The 15852-nt window shown below is 44.6% G+C and overlaps 1 protein-coding gene across 2 annotated transcripts in view; it reads right to left on the reverse strand.

The window, feature by feature from the left end:
- The window catches only part of LOC117655649 (protein mono-ADP-ribosyltransferase PARP12-like), a 31687-nt gene extending 16262 nt beyond the window's left edge, over nucleotides 1-15425 (reverse strand). For both annotated transcript variants that reach the window (XM_087873774.1, XM_060694525.2), the window contains exons 1-6: nucleotides 14876-15425; nucleotides 12597-12732; nucleotides 10953-11217; nucleotides 4810-4902; nucleotides 3492-3615; nucleotides 719-914 (exon numbers count right to left, since the gene is read on the reverse strand). In XM_087873774.1, coding sequence (XP_087729900.1) covers nucleotides 719-914; nucleotides 3492-3615; nucleotides 4810-4902; nucleotides 10953-11217; nucleotides 12597-12732; nucleotides 14876-15189 — 1128 coding nt within the window. In that variant the 5' untranslated portion in view covers nucleotides 15190-15425. The remainder of the gene's footprint in view (nucleotides 1-718; nucleotides 915-3491; nucleotides 3616-4809; nucleotides 4903-10952; nucleotides 11218-12596; nucleotides 12733-14875) is intronic.
- Between the last annotated feature and the right edge of the window lie 427 nt (nucleotides 15426-15852).

Below are 15852 nucleotides of genomic sequence, written 5' to 3' on the forward strand. Positions count from 1 at the left end.
TTCCACTGTGTTATAACTTTGAATGGCCACTAAATGAATGGTTGGGTAGTAAGTCAAGGCCTACCTGTAACTAATCTAGGTACTGCTCTTACACAGACCTATTCTGACATGTTTTATGGAGGACACGTTTTATGGTTTATATGTTGCATTAATTTAGTAGTAAAAGAGGAAGCTGGATTTTTATTAAAGGTAAAAGGTAAAGGTTCCCCTCGCACATATGTGCTAGTCGTTCCCGACTCTAGGGGGCGGTGCTCATCTCCATTTCAAAGCCGAAGAGCCAGCATTGCCCGAAGATTTCTCCGTGGGCATGACTAAATGCCAAAGGCGCACGGAACACTGTTACCTTCCCACCAAAAGTGGTCCCTATTTTTCTACTTGCATTTTTTTACGTGCTTTCGAACTGCTAGGTTGGCAGAACCTGGGACAAGTAACGGGAGCTCACCCCGTTATGCGGCACTAGGGATTCGAACCACTGAACTGCCGATCTTTCGATCGACAAGCTCAGCGTCTTAGCCACTGAGCCAAGAACAATATCAAAATTATCAAAAATATCAAAGTTATTAAAGGTACCAAAGTCATTAGGATACTATGCAGCTGTGCTTCTCTGGCTGGCTGGGAAACTACTGAAGTCCATTCATCTTAAAGTTGTTAAGGTTGAGAAACCTGCTGTACAGCATGAAGAAGATGACAACATGATTTCAATGTTAGTAAGGCTTACTTGCTTTCCGTATTCTTTCCATAGATTGTATTCGTCTTTCCAGTACCAGATCCAATCTGTTGTAAGAATATAGTGTGGAGGCTTGGTCACAGATGATGGAGTGGAAAGCCTTCTAATTTTAGTAGAGCCCCATGTCATACTGGAGAAATTGAATTGGCTGAAGGATGCCTGCTCTGGTCCTCCCAAATGGAATACACTATGGACAATGGGATTTTAAAAAGATATATATATATTTATAAAAAAAAACTTGTTCTAGCCTATTTCAGTGATGGTAAACTATGACATGCCTGTCAAAAGTAACATACCACAACATTTTCGGTGACACATCAGCGTTCATTAATACCCAATGCTGAGTGCCACAGTTCAGGATGGCCTAGATGGGGGAGGGGGAGATAAGACTATGGTTTCTTTTCTCTTTGTCTCTGTCTCTCTCTGTCCTGTCTGTCTGTCTGTCTGTCCGTCCGTCCGTCCGTCCGTCCATCCATCCATCCATCCATCCATCCCTATCTACCTACCTACCCATCCATCCATCCCTATCTATCTACCTATCTACCTATCTACCTATCTATCTACCTACCTACCTACCTATTTACCTATCTACCTACCTACCTACCTGCCTACCTATCTATCCATCTATTTATCCCAAAACTAAATCTAAGAAATGAAATCTAGGATAAAGATGGATAACTTTCAAAAATAGAGATGCTAAAGGAGAAATCCAGAAGCATAAAAAATTCAATCTGTAGTCATAAAAGAGACCATTTCTATGATACTTAAGCAACAAGCAACTGAAAGGACTTGTACCATTTTTATATTTATAACTTACATTGCATTTCATTAGTACAGCTTTATGTGCTAAGACTCTCAAACCTTGGATAGAACCAGGTTAATGATAAATACTCTATTATTACTTATCTTGTATTTAAAACCAAATATTTGAAAATCTCCTCTTCCATTCTTCTCATCTTTGCAAACTCAAAGGAGGAGAAAGGAGAAATTCTCCTTGATAAAACTCAAGACTAAATTGGGGCCAAAGGAATTCTATACTGTTTTGTACTGACTTCATCAAAATCTTAAGTTTAACTTATATGACTATGAATGTTGCATTATATGAAGCACGTAATCCACTTTCAGATTCTGCTTGCAATAAATATATAGCAGCCCAATCCAGATTAGGATCTGCATATGGAATGAGATAAACCATTCCCTTACCTTCCCCCCCCCCATTCTTCTTTAATATATTCCTGAGTGTCTGAGAAGAAAAACTCTACTAAAGAGAAACATTTTGCAAACAAAGAAGCTTGAGAGGAAAGATTTAGCTTTTCTCACTCACTTCCTATCTGTACCTGATTACTGTGTATTTAGTAAATGTAAATCCAGAAACAGAGTAATGCAATATGGGATTTATGTATGATTGGAAGTATCAAGAATTGCACACATTTTGATCAGTGACGGCAAACCTTTTCAGCACCGAGTGCCCAAAGTGGAACGTGCGTGCATGTGTGTGCGCATGCATGCCAGAGTGCAGGAAACCCAAAGACCAGCTGGCCAGGGCGCATGTGTGCGGCAGCCAGTTAGTCTTCGGGTTTCTAGCATGCGCACGCACACTGGAGCACCGAAAACCCAAAACCAGCTGGCTGCCATGCACATTTTGGTTCAAAAAACCCCCAAAAAACTGCCAAAAAGGCCTGAAAATGGCCCAAAAAATGGCCTGTGTTTTGGCCATTTTTCGGGCCGTTTTCAGGCACTCTGGCGCCTATGAAGACCAGCTGGACGGCACGCATGTGTGCGCCAGAAACCAAAAGAGCAGCTCAGGGGTGGGTTCTAAATTTTTTTACTACCGGTTCTGTGGGCGTAGCTTATTTTGTGGGCGTGGTTTGATGGTCATGTGACAATTCTTTAGGATTTAGCAGAGGTACTGGTCTACCAGGCTTTTAACTGCTTGCAGAGCTGTACCGGTCTACCCATTTGTTCTTGGAGCGTTCCGGTCTACCTATTTATTTTTGGAGGCACCGGTCTACCCATTTGTTTTTGGAGCATTCCGGTCTACCCATTTGTTTTTCGAGAGCACTGGTCTACCACTACACTGCCTTTTAACACTGATCAGCTGTAGGGTGGCCCTTTGAAGCCCCGCGGCAAGAGTTTAAACAGTTTTTTTCCTTCTAGCCGATCAGCTGGGACTCGGGAGGCAGCGAATAGATTGGGGGCGGGCAAATAAAAGGTAAGAATATGGCGCGGGGGTGGGAGGGCCCAGCTCCTGAACAAAGAAAACCGGTTCGGTGACGTCATATCGTCACCGCCACCGGCTCGGTCGAACCGGGCCAAACCGGGAGGAACCCACCATGGAGCAGCTGGCGATGGTGCACATGCCCACAGAAGGCTCTGCGTGCCACCTCTGGCATGAGTGCTATAGATTTGCCATCACAGGATTTTGATTGTGAGATTTATGCCAGTTGAATAACCTAGGAAGGTGGTGATGGCAAACCACTCTCAAAAATGTTGGCAAGAAAACTGGATGGATATCTCAAGGAATTTCATCAGGAGTCAAAACTGATTTGAACCTCCTCCAACACACCTCTAATTTACACAGGAAGCCTATATTAAAATGTTTCATATCACTTCGACATATTACAATAATAGGCAAACTATTTAAAAAATCAGTTAAACATGCATTAAAATATTTAAAGTAGAGGAAAGTAGCAAGTAGCATCAATACAATTTAAGTCAAACAAGAACATGTTAATGTAAGAACAAATTATTACTATATTTATACCTTTCATTGCGTGGGTCACAGAAACCTTTTTCAATTTTCTTCATATTGTCCATGTCTTTCCACACAGTACCAGATAAAACTTGCCATCTATATGGCAAATGGTAGTGAACTCGGGTACATTTATCTAAATAAAGAAACCCATGTTATATTGTATTATATTCTTGATCCATTAAGATATTTTTCAAGGAGACATGTAAGAAATTTGTACTGATGAAATTGCCAGGCATAGAGGGGTGATGAGCCTCTTGCAAAAGTTCCATTTTTAGACCTTTTATTTTCTCTTTTGCAAATACTTATAAACAGCTGCATATTGTTTGGTTTGGGCTACGTATCAGAAATCATTAAGGTATTACGAACCAGACCTCAAGTTTCTAAGAGAGCTCCAAAACTGGACTGCAAAGAAAAGAACCATAAGCCCTCATAATTCTTTGCTGAATAATTAGTCCAGATCTTTGCAGTTTAAATATGGTAGATCTAGTTCTTAATTATTCATTCTCATATAAGTCATAACAGCAAGATGACAACCTCACTTCACAGCACAAATGTGAAATACATTTTTTCTTCTACTGAAGGTACTATATTGGAAGTGGATGGTGGCAGAGCTGAAGAAGTCCTGTGGTCTACATCTAAACAGCTCTGAAATTATGGCTAAAGGTCAATTTTGTGGTATCTGAAAATACACAAATCCAAGACCAGATTGACAAGGGAAGACACTTTTCTGAATGGTGATGGTCTCCATACAGATAGAGACCAAAGAGCCATCAATCTAGGGATCCTTTATTTTGGATTTCTGTATTGAGCAAGGATTGGGTTCAGCCTAAATCAGGGATGTCAAAATCGATTTTATTGAGGGCTGCATCAGTTTGACCTCGGGGGCGTGGCCAGCTCAACGTCACTCGTGTCAGGGGCGTCTGTGGTGGCCCGAGCGCTCTGCCAGCTCTGTTTTTGGCTGCGACGTCCTCCTGCAACCCTGTGTCAGCAAAAATGGAGCTTGGGAGGGCCCTGCATGGCCCTCACAATCTTTGTTTTTAGCTGCAATGGCCTCCTGCATTCCTCTGCCAGCGAAAACAGAGCTCAGGAGAGCCGCATGCGGCCCTCCCGAGCTCCGTTTTCACTGGCAGGGGCACCACAGGCCAGTCCTTTGCTATTTCCAGGAAGGCCCCATGGACCAGATCTAAGTGGCCTGCAGGCTTTGAGTTTGGCACCCTTGGCCTAAATGATGCTTTCTAACTCCATGATTCTAAGGGAGAAATGATAGCATTCATATCACATATCAGAAACAGGGAAAGCTTAACCCAAGTGATTTTACCCCACTTACCTTGAAAGCTACAACTTTTCCTAATGTGGTATAAGCAAATCGTATCTAATTCATCAATGTCTGCGGTGGACACTATTTGATTTTCTCTTCTCTCTAAGGAAAAGTATACATTTTGACTCAAGATGACAAAAGATTTACATTATTTTAACTTCCTCCAATTCTCCCAATCACTCTCAAGGGAAAAAGTAAGTACTCAGATCAACTCTAGAATTACAAAGACAGATAGAAGTTGTGGATAAAAGATTATGGGTGGGAGTATGACTTCAAAGAGGATTTCTCGATTTCATGAAGACTCCATAAGAAGAGAGCTCTGTTAATCTATGGTGGCAAAAAAGCAGGAGGAGTTCGGAGCACCTTTTCGGACGAATGTATTTTACTAACAGGCACAAGTTTTTATGAGCTGCACCTCCTATCTTTCTCTCAGCATTTGAAGGCCTAAAACTTTCTTAACATCAGAAATAAAAGTATTGTTTTAAGCAATATTTTCTCTAATCCTCAACTTACAGATAAATTGTTTTCAGCAAGGATAATTGATTCCTCTTTTACAAACACAATCAAGAAGAGAAAATTGCATGAAATTATAATGCATTTTTGGTCTTGTCTTAGTATGGGATGTGAATCCAGTCCCTTGGTTCATGTATCATGATTTATCCAATCAACTGAGCCAGTCAGCAAACCACGATTAAAACAAATCATGCTGTAATGAATAAACTATTTTATACTTTATATAATTTTCTTATGAAAATTTCAACAACTGTAATGAAAACTAATACAAACTAAAATAAAACAGAAAAGAAGAAGCAGAAAGGCTGAGAAAAAAGAAAAAGCTAAAAGTGCAGAAAGAAAAAAGTAGCAAAAATATAGGAAAAAATAATCATCAAGTTTCCAGTCACCAATAAAATGTAGATACAGTGGTACTCTGGTATTCAACTGAAACTCATTGAACTTAGTACTCAATGCATTTTGACATAAAAATTTTGTCCCAGTACTCACCATTTGTTTGGTATCAATGCACGAGCTAGAACTTATCGGTGCTGGCTGCTTTCTGATTTACTATAATATTCCTTATGGGAAAAATTGTTTAGTACTCACCATTTTTTGTATTCATCGTGCCTCCCTTAACAATTAACGATGGATACTGAGGTACCATGGTCCTTCCCGCCACCCGTGCTCCTTCCCGCCCCAATGTGGCAAACCCCAGGCCTGGCGGCTTGAAAACAAATCCATTTAGTGCCTTAATGAATGAACATCTGAGAATTTTGCATGAAAATTTCACATGCACAAAATATTCCATCCACACAGTGAGATAAGATTTGAATAGAAGAGTTATTGCCAACCTTCATTCAGCTTTAGTACGCTTATCAACCTGGGAACGGATCTCTAAAGACTATGGGAGCATAGTCCCAGAATACTGCTTCCATGAGAAGGACAGTAGGATCAGAGCCCCCACAATACTAAACCTATGTTAATAGATCACAAAAATTCTGAAGTCTTTAGTGGCTTAAACAAAGTAATTCCAAACAGAAAGCCAACCAAGAAACTTTTGCCCTGACCAGAAATTGTCTTCCAATCACCTGAAAGGGGAATTACCGTGTTTCCCCAAAAAGAAGACCTGGTCTTATTTTCTTTTGACCCCTGAAAAAATGGATAGGGCTTCTTTTAGAGGGTCATTGAAGCACATGGAGGTTCATAAACCGAGACCCTGAGGACACAGATAAACCTCCAACAATCCTCTAAAACAGGGCTGTCAAAATCACAGCCCAAGAGCCAGATGCATCATGCTCTGGCCATACCCACGCCTGGTTTAGCAAAGGGGAAAAAGTCCCCATACATCACGTAACACTACTGTGACGACGCGAGCGTTGTCACCCCTGCTCTAAAAAGATGCAAATGACCAGCTGTCTGCAAGGAATATACATCCTTCCATTCTCCACCATCCTGTCAGAACTGAAGAAGCTTCTTGGATGAGAAGCAAAACATCTTCAAAGAAAAAACAAGAAAGTCCAGTTGAAACTCCTGAAAAAGCACCTTTGGGACAACCATGACTGAGGATCTCTACAGACTTTAAGGCAAGTCATGAATCGCTCCTGTAAAACACTCCCACTTCTGCTGTTTTTTTCTCCTGAGGATCCTGGCTATGGAGCATGAGATCCCTGGGATTTTGTACTTTGTAGCACATACCTGCCCATAGCGTCGTCCCCCCACCCCTTCTCATGAAGGCCTTCCCAGACATGCTTGTGCAGTGCTGTGGCAGCCACTGGTGCATCTAATGATAGCCACTCCCTATCTGGCCACTCTCCCACTGCCTCATATCACTGATCTATCCACAAAAACTTTCCACATGGTGCTTAAAAAAACAACCTGTACCTGAACATCAGAAAGACCAAGGAGATGGTGTTGGACTTCTGGAAGAGAGAGGAACCTGCCCCACTTTACATCGAGGGAGGCTGTGTAGAGAGAGTCTCCTCCTTTAAATTCCTGGGAGTCCATCTCAGCGAAAACCTCACCTGGAAAAACAACACGATCCAGGTGCCCAGGAAGGCCCAAGAGAGACTCCATTTCCTTAGGGTCTTGCATAAAAACAGGGTAGAACAACAACTGATGACCTCCTTTTACCGGTCCACAATAGAAAGAGTCCTCACTTATTGCATCACGGTATGGCATGCTGGCCTGACAGCAGCGGATAGAAAAACACTACAGAGGGTGGTGAGCACAGCACAAAACATCGTGGGCTGTCCCCTGATACCACTAGATGAGATCGCTAGAGCCTTAGAAGAATGAGGAAAATCACTCAGGGATGACTCACACCCTGGTCACCACTTCTTTACCCTCCTACCATCCGGAAGGAGATATAGAAGCATAGCCAGACACACAAGCAGGCTGAAGAACAGGTTTTATCCGTGGGCTGTTAGACCCCTGAATGCAAAATAACATCATAGTAGTACGATGGAATTGCAGGGCCGGCGCAACGTGTATCATGTTCACACTGGTGTAATAGGACTATGATTTATTGGGTTAGGGATTTTCTATTTCCACTGTGAGTTGTACTGTGTTGGGCGGGGTGCACTGAGGGAGCTCCACCAAACTCATTGTACATATGTTGTGCAGTGACAATAAAGATTATTATTATTACCTGTTCACAGGCCATTTGTAATTTGTGACTTCCTGATGGCTTCCCCAATGATTCTGCTTATTAGAGGCCATCAGGAAGTCACAAAGAAATTCTTATTTAACAACCTAGATCCTCGCTCAACAACAGAAATGGAGACCGCTGGAATTGCTGTTGCTAAGTGATACAGTCACATGTCACATTTTATGACTCCGCTGCTTAGCTATAGAAATTCCAGGCCAAATTGCCATCCTTAAGCAAGGATTTGTAATTTGAGCTAAGAAAAGAATGGCTAGTAACTGCCGAGTAATCATGCAGAAGACAGAAATGAGCTTTCCAAATGTTCATCTTCCCATAAATTATTTAAAACTGAACTATGCAATCCTAACTGGCAAATAGCCAAATACAGCTTAATACTTAATACTGTTCCCAATTTCATAATTGATCAACACAGCTGAGAAAACATGGAATACCAGCAATTATTTTCTCAGAGGACCAAGCTGGTCATATAATGCAAAGTGAACAGATGTAATCCTTGCACACCTCCTTGGACATGGGTGAATGTTAGACTGAAGTTGTGTTATCCCAATGCAAAGCTTATGCATCACGAACCAACTTGTTTCCCCTAGAATAATACATCGCCTAATAATACCATGTTTTCCTGAAAATAAGACCCTGTATTATATTTTTGAACCCCGAAATAAGGGCCTTATTTTTGGGGGGGTCTTATTATTTTGGGGCACAATTTGGCGGTGGCAGGTGGGGTGGGGAGGGGGAGAAGCGAGGGGCAGGAAGCTCTGCCATGCCCGGCGAGAGAAGAGGCTGCAAGATTCACGGCTGCTTTTGCAGCCAATTGAGGCTGCAAAAGCAGCAAGAGAAATGGTGGAGGGGAACCAGGAAGATTGGGTAGATGAGATGCCGGGCGGTGAGGGCAGCGGCCGTCACCTGCCACGAGCAAAGCACTGGGTGGAAGTACCCGCTGCGCAGGGGCAGCTAAGCCTGCATCGTGCGGCTGGCCGGGGCGGGCACAGCTTCCCGAGTGTGAGCCTTTCCCAGTCGCTGGACACAGGGCCCTCCCCGCCCTCCGCTTCCGAGTAGGGAGGCTGTCCTTGGTGGGTGAAGCAGCAGCTTCCTCCTCCTCTTCCTCCCCGAAGGCAGCCCTGCTTAAAGGCCCAGCGTGGCACTTCCCCTAGCCCGCCCACCCCTTCAGCCACCCCTCTCCAAGCACTCTGATCACACAGTCTCCCTGTCCTTCGAGATAAACTGGTCAAGAGGCGCACACAAATTTGCTCACAGCAGTGAGCCGAACCGTCCTGAGTCTCGCCGCTTTTGGCCGCTGCCTCCCTGGCCTGAGGCTTCACTCTGGCCGGTCGCTGCTTTGAAGAAATGTCACAGCTAATCTCCACACAGCCTCGCCCACAAATGGCGCAGGCCAGGAGCTCTTTACCCCCAGTTCTGCTTTCAGGGCTCTACTGGGTGGCCCCCACCCCACACATCCCTGGCCTGCCTTTGTCAATGTTAGAGAATATGCAACACTGCACACTGCCCATAAGCAATGTGCAGCCTCTCACAATAATGAAAATTGCCTGCAATTCTCCTTACTTTAAGAGGCTGCACGTTGCAAAAAAGAACGAAGCAAGGCGGTGGGGGTAGTGGAGGACAAAGCAAGGCAGGGGCTGCAAAGCTGCCCCAAGGCCATGCATCGGTTTACCTGAAGGCCCTTCAGACAGGCCACCAATGCCAAACTCTCCCCCTCCCCCCCCCAGGGCAGCCACATTCCTTCACTAATCTGCTTTCCAGCTCTGTTCTCCCCTGCGCGTAGTCTGTTGGACTATGGTAAAAATAAAAAATATCAATAGTTCAGACCTTCCAACTTCTCATGAAGAAAAAAAATCTCACGAAGTTGCAAGGTGTTTTTACCGTAATCCCAGAGTATTTTTCTTGCCCTGCACGTGACGGTGGAGAATGGAGCTAGAAAGCAGGTTAGTGAAGGGATGAGGCTGCCTTGGAAGGTTTGGAGGGTGAGGGACCTCTGTGTGTGTTGTGGGGGCGGGGAACAGAGAGAACATTGCTGCCAGCCCTGGATAACTGTCTGAGTTATTCAGGGTTGGATCGGATCTCTCTCTCTCTCTCCCTCTCTCACACACACACACACACACTCACACACACACCGTTCTTTCTTTGGGACCGCAGGACAGATGGCCCTTCCAGGATTGCAAGGCTGAAAGCTTCAAAGGGAGCATTTTGGGGATGTGTGGCTGTGCTGCGATCCCAAGTAAAGAAAGATTGGAAGGAAAAGGGGGAGGAGACCCGCAGCTGGGGAGGTGCTCTGGAGATCTGGACCGAGTTGCACAGCCCTCACTGGCTCAGCTGGTCAGCGGGCAGCAATTAAAGGGCTGAACCTCCAGGAGTCGATGGGGAAGGGAAGGGCTGCCTCCTGTGCTGGCCACGCCCACCCCTTCCCAAAGGCTTATTTTGGGGGGAGGGCATATATTTATGCCCAACCTAAAAATCAGGCTTGGCCTTATTTTCAGGACTTGTCCTATTTTCGGGGAAACACAGTAAGCCCAATCGGGCTTTTAAGCGCACACGCTAAAATAAGCCCTCTCCGAAAATAAACCCTCCCCAAAATATTTAAACGCATATGCAGCCACTCCCCGCCATTTCCTCTGGTTAGAGTTAGGGAGACAGAGTTGGAAATCAGGTAATCCAACAAGAGGAGCCCCATCTTGCTCCATGCGCCCCAAAGTAATAAGACATCCCTGAAAATAAGGCCAAGCACTTATTTTGAGGTTGAACAAAATATAAGACAGGATCTTATTTTTGGGGAAACACAGTAACCGCCACAATACTAAGCAGAGAGGTGATTCTGACAGTGCAACCCTCCCAATTTACTGCTTTCCAATTATGCAAAGATATCAACTCCCAGAATCCGTTGGCACACCAGGAAAATTAGGAATTGTATTCCCAACACCGAGGGCATCAGATTGAAAATAGTACAACAGTCATTTCCAAACAGGATAAAGTACTTTACCTTTGTATTTTGAAGATGTGTTGTTTTTTATGTCGTACACATTCCTGTAGAGCAATGGAATTTTACTAATCAAAGCTTGGCTCATCCCCCACTTCTCCAGTTTCTCATAACAATCAGAATTAAAAATATCATGAGAGTGTCTGCAGTTACTCCCAAATCTACATTCTCCTTGGAGGTAGTACTGGCATATATGAAGTTTAACACAGATCTTCTTAAAGGTGCACGATCCGTAAGGCCCCTCCCCTTTGTTGTAATATGGACAGATCTAACAAAGAGAAGAAAATATTATATTGGTATCTTTGAAACAAATGGATATACTTAGTCTATCTCTAGCCAAGCAAAGATGTAAATACACAATGATGCCTAAATGTTCACAAAGACCATGGGATTAAAGCATCTCCAGAGACGTTTAGAAATGGAGCCAGGAACCATCCTAACTCAATACCAGGTACATATCTTCTAGTATATAAGGTACACTTATGACCACCAATTGCATTGATAGATTGCTTTCTTCCTAAATGCCTATCCAGGAGGATTAAACTGGCAGCCCGCAGGCCAGATGCATCACACGCAGGCCACACCCACCCCAGCTCCGTGAAGGGAAAAAAAAGTCACGAAACATCACATGACGGCAACATGCCGCCATTAGTTTGATACCAGTGGCCTATTCAGACTACTCAATGGCAATTTTCCACTGCCTTATTAAAGGAACCCAACAGTATATACTATGTTTCTTTATTATAAAGTTAGCTATGCTGTAACCTTAGATTTATGGTCTTCATTTATTTGGAAGATTATTATACCTCACTTATTCAATAGAAGCTTTGAAAGCAAGATTGAAACCAAAATAAAAAATATTAAGCCCAATATTGGAGATCATTTTGGTTTGGGGTTGCCTTCAAGCCAGACAACTCCTGACAACTGCCTGGATATGTTCCTGCAATTTTCTTGGCAATTTGGCCACAATGGTTGACTATTGCATTCTTCCTAGGGCTGAGAGAAAGTGACTAGCCCAAAGTTTGCTTTGTGTTCAAGATAAGACTGAAACTCACTCTCCCTGTTTCTAGCCTAGTGCCTTAACCACCACACCAAACTAGAAATACTGGTTTATCACTGGATAAATGCTGATTTATCATCACTGATAGTCACTAAAAGTGCCACGTAATACAGGTAGTCCTTGGCTTACAATCATTCATTTACTGACCATTCAGAGCTACAATGGCACTGAAAGAAGTGACTTATCGGTTTTCAGATTTACAACTGGTTGCAACAACCCCATGGTCACGTGACCAAAATTCAGACGCCTGGCAACCACTTCAAATTTATGACAGCTGCAGTTGTGCCAAGGGTCATGTGATCATCTTTTGCAACCTTCTAACAAGCAAAGTCAATAAGGAATCCAGATTCACTTAATAACTGTGGCAAGAAAGGTTGTGAAATGGGGCAAGACTTATCTAACAACTGCCTCACTTAGCAACAGGAATCTTGGGCTCAATTGTGATCATAAGTTGAGGACTACCTGTAAAAGATGAAATTCTCCCAACATTGAATTTCTTGAGTAAATTAGAATGGTTCAATGGGCCACATCTTGCGCAATGGAAATTTCATTGCCTAACAAGCATCAATTGTGTGTGATAATCTCACCTCAGGTAAGAGTGAAGGATCGTTCTGAAGCAGCAGTTGGCATAATTCATCGGAGCTTAAGTTGTCTAGATCATGTTCTTTTAGGACAGATAAGTTGTGGCCTGTCTTAATGTCATGGATAAACTTGCACGGTTTCCTAAAGGTTTTGAAAATATTAAACATGGTTTGTAATTGTATCCAGATTTAAGTCTGAAACTACACACTATTCATAGGCATCAACAGACAGCAGAAAGTGGCATGTAGACCGATCACGAAAGCCTAGGGACTTCTTGGGAATTCCAAGAATGGCAATTTAAAATCTAGGAATCAAAAATAATATAATCCAGGAAGAAAGCAATGGCAAACTATTTCCATTTCATGCTAAGCAATCTGTACAGCTACACCCAAGCAAATTATCAGCAGATCTCATCTGAAAATGGATTTATTTTTTCTTGGAATTCCAGGATGCTTTAAAAAAACCCAAACCTTGGAAATCAAGGCTTTTGATGTAAATAGGACTGCCAACTTTAGAAAGCTTCTTCCAACAAGACACTGGCCCATAAATGCTTTAGATACATCACATTTTTTAAAAAAAATCCTAATTTTGTAAATGTTGGTAAAATTTTGGGGAGCGGGAAAATGAAGGATCTGAGTAAAACAAGTAAATGGAGAACGATGGGAGAGTCAACTGAGAAATGGTGATGGCAGAGCTTTGTTATTAGCAGTTCTGTTATTCATTCCTTTCTTACATAATCCGAGAAACACTTTGTTTTAAACTGCTAAAAGAAGCACAACATTCCACTTCCTGTTCAAGTAAGTCTTGAAAAGAGTCAACAGGATGGCCAGAAACAGAGGGGTAAGAACAGGACCTAAGAGTAAGCTTTCTGCTGAAAGGTCCCAGGACTGCCTAGAACAGGGGACTCCAACATTGGCAACTTTAAGCTTGGAGGACTTCAACTCCCAGAATTCCCCAGCCAGCTGGCTGAGGAATTCTGGGAGTTGAAGTCCTCCAAGCTTAAAGTTGCCAAGGTTGGAGACCCCTGGCCTAGAACGGGTGCCATTTTCTTTGGAAAAGCTCTGCTGGCTGGGGAATTCTGGGAGTTGAAGTCCTCCAGGCTTAAAGTTGCCAAGGTTGGAGACCCCTGGCCTAGAACAGGCTGCCATTTTCTTTGGAAAAGCTTTGCTGGCTGGGGAATTCTGGGAGTTGAAGTCCTCCAGGCTTAAAGTTGCCAAGGTTGGAGACCCCTGGCCTAGAACAGGCTGCCATTTTCTTTGGAAAAGCTTTGCTGGCTGGGGAATTCTGGGAGTTGAAGTCCTCCAGGCTTAAAGTTGCCAAGGTTGGAGACCCCTGGCCTAGAACGGGTGCCATTTTCTTTGGAAAAGCTTTGCTGGCTGGGGAATTCTGGGAGTTGAAGTCCTCCAGGCTTAAAGTTGCCAAGGTTGGAGACCCCTGGCCTAGAACGGGGTGCCATTTTCTTAGGAAAAGGTGGATTGGGAAAGTCCCATTTTACACGTCTCCCTAAAAAGTTATCCCAGCTTCACTCATGGCAAGTATAAAGTCAAACCGAAGAAAAACATTTCAGGTGACCAAACACCAGAATTTGAAATCCTTTCCCAAGGTGCAGCCTCCCTAGGGAAACATTTCGAGGGTCTTCTATAAACAGCATCCCGAACCGGGACCCTAAAATTTGGCACTGGGAGGCGTCTTTCCAAATCAGTGTTTCTCAACCTTGGTAGCTTGAAGATGGGTGGACTTCAACTCCCAGAATCCCCCAGCCAGCAGCGCTGGCTGGGGGATTCTGGGAGTTGAAGTCCACCCATCTTCAAGCCTCCAAGGTTGAGAAACACTGTTCCAAATGCTGTTTTTTTTCCCCCCTCTCTCTCTCCTAAACCAGGTGGGGCAAACAGAGCGAGATGGAAAGTCGCCGTCTGGGGAAACAAAAATAAAATTTAAAAAAATCCCCTAAATGAATCGCGAACAAGCCGGCACCGCTTCCCTCAGCTTTCCGCTCTGCCGGAATTCCCCCCCACAGAAAATGGCAAATTGTTCCTCCGAGGTTGGGCGGATTCCTTTCGCCCGCATTTCTCCGGACCACATCCGGCTGCCTCCTTCCATGGGCAAATCAAACAAGATCCGCGCAAAGCCAAATTCTTCCTTTCCAGGCGGGGACGCGCCTCCGGGGTCTCCTCTCTCTACTCCCCCCCAAATGAGACAGTTTCAAGACTGCCCCCCCCGTTCCTCCCTCCCTTTTGCAAGCGACTCTCCTCCTTTTTCCCAGCTGGGGCGACGCCGGGCTCACCTCGCGGCCTGCTGGCGGCACTCCCCGTAGACAAAGTACCGGCAGAGGTGGAGCTGCCGGCAGCCCCCGGCGCATTTCCCTTTGCCGTGATCCCGGCAGAGCCGCGCCCCGGTGGTGGCCACGACCACACGGTGCTCTTCGCTGTCGGCCGCCGAAGGGGGATCCTCCCGGGTCACCAAGGTGAATTTCGTCTTATCCTGCAGGATCGAGTCCAGGCGTCCCGCGTCCAGCCGCGTCTTAATCTCGCTGACTTTTTGAGAGCCGCCCGCGGCGCAGACCCTCCGCAGGATTTCCTTGGCGAAGACCGCGTCCATCCTGGCCCCGGGAGTCTCTCGCCCCTTCCCTTCCTTCTTCCCTACGAGCCACAGCCCACTCACCCACCCCCTCCGGCCGATCGATTCCTCGGAATTCCCGCCTCTCGAGAGCGCTTGTCCCACCCCTCCTCGGGCCAGACCAGGCTCGGCTCTTTAAGCTCTCTCTTCTCGGGGAAATGAAACCGAAAGCTGGAGCTTCCCGACACAACAAAAGTGCAGCTGGGTTGCTAAGCGATGGAGGGCGGGGAGAACTGAAACTTTTTACTTCCGAATCGACCGTCGGAAGGGCCGGAGAAAGGAAGGCGAGCTTTCGACTCGTCCGGGATTCTTCATGAAAGGCGATCAAGTAGACAGGATCCCGAATTATGCTTAGGGATCGTGGTTGTGGAGATTCTCGGTCATCCATGGTCATGGTGGTCCCGAAGGTGCTTTTTTTGCAAGAGGCAACTGGACTTTCTGCTGTTTTTTTCCCCTTGAAGACGTTTCGCTTCTCATCCAAGAAGCTTCTTCAGCATCTGCGAAACGTCTTCAAACCTCTTCAAAGCAAAAACAAACAAACAAACCAGAAAGTCCAATTGCCTCTTTAAAAAGCACTTTTGGGCTATTTATTATTTTTATTTATTTATTTTATTGAATTTGTATACCGCCCTACTCCCGAAGGAT

This window comes from Pantherophis guttatus, chromosome 7 (assembly GCF_059756535.1).
Source record: "Pantherophis guttatus breed Tessera chromosome 7, ASM5975653v1, whole genome shotgun sequence".
Lineage (NCBI taxonomy): Eukaryota > Metazoa > Chordata > Lepidosauria > Squamata > Colubridae > Pantherophis > Pantherophis guttatus.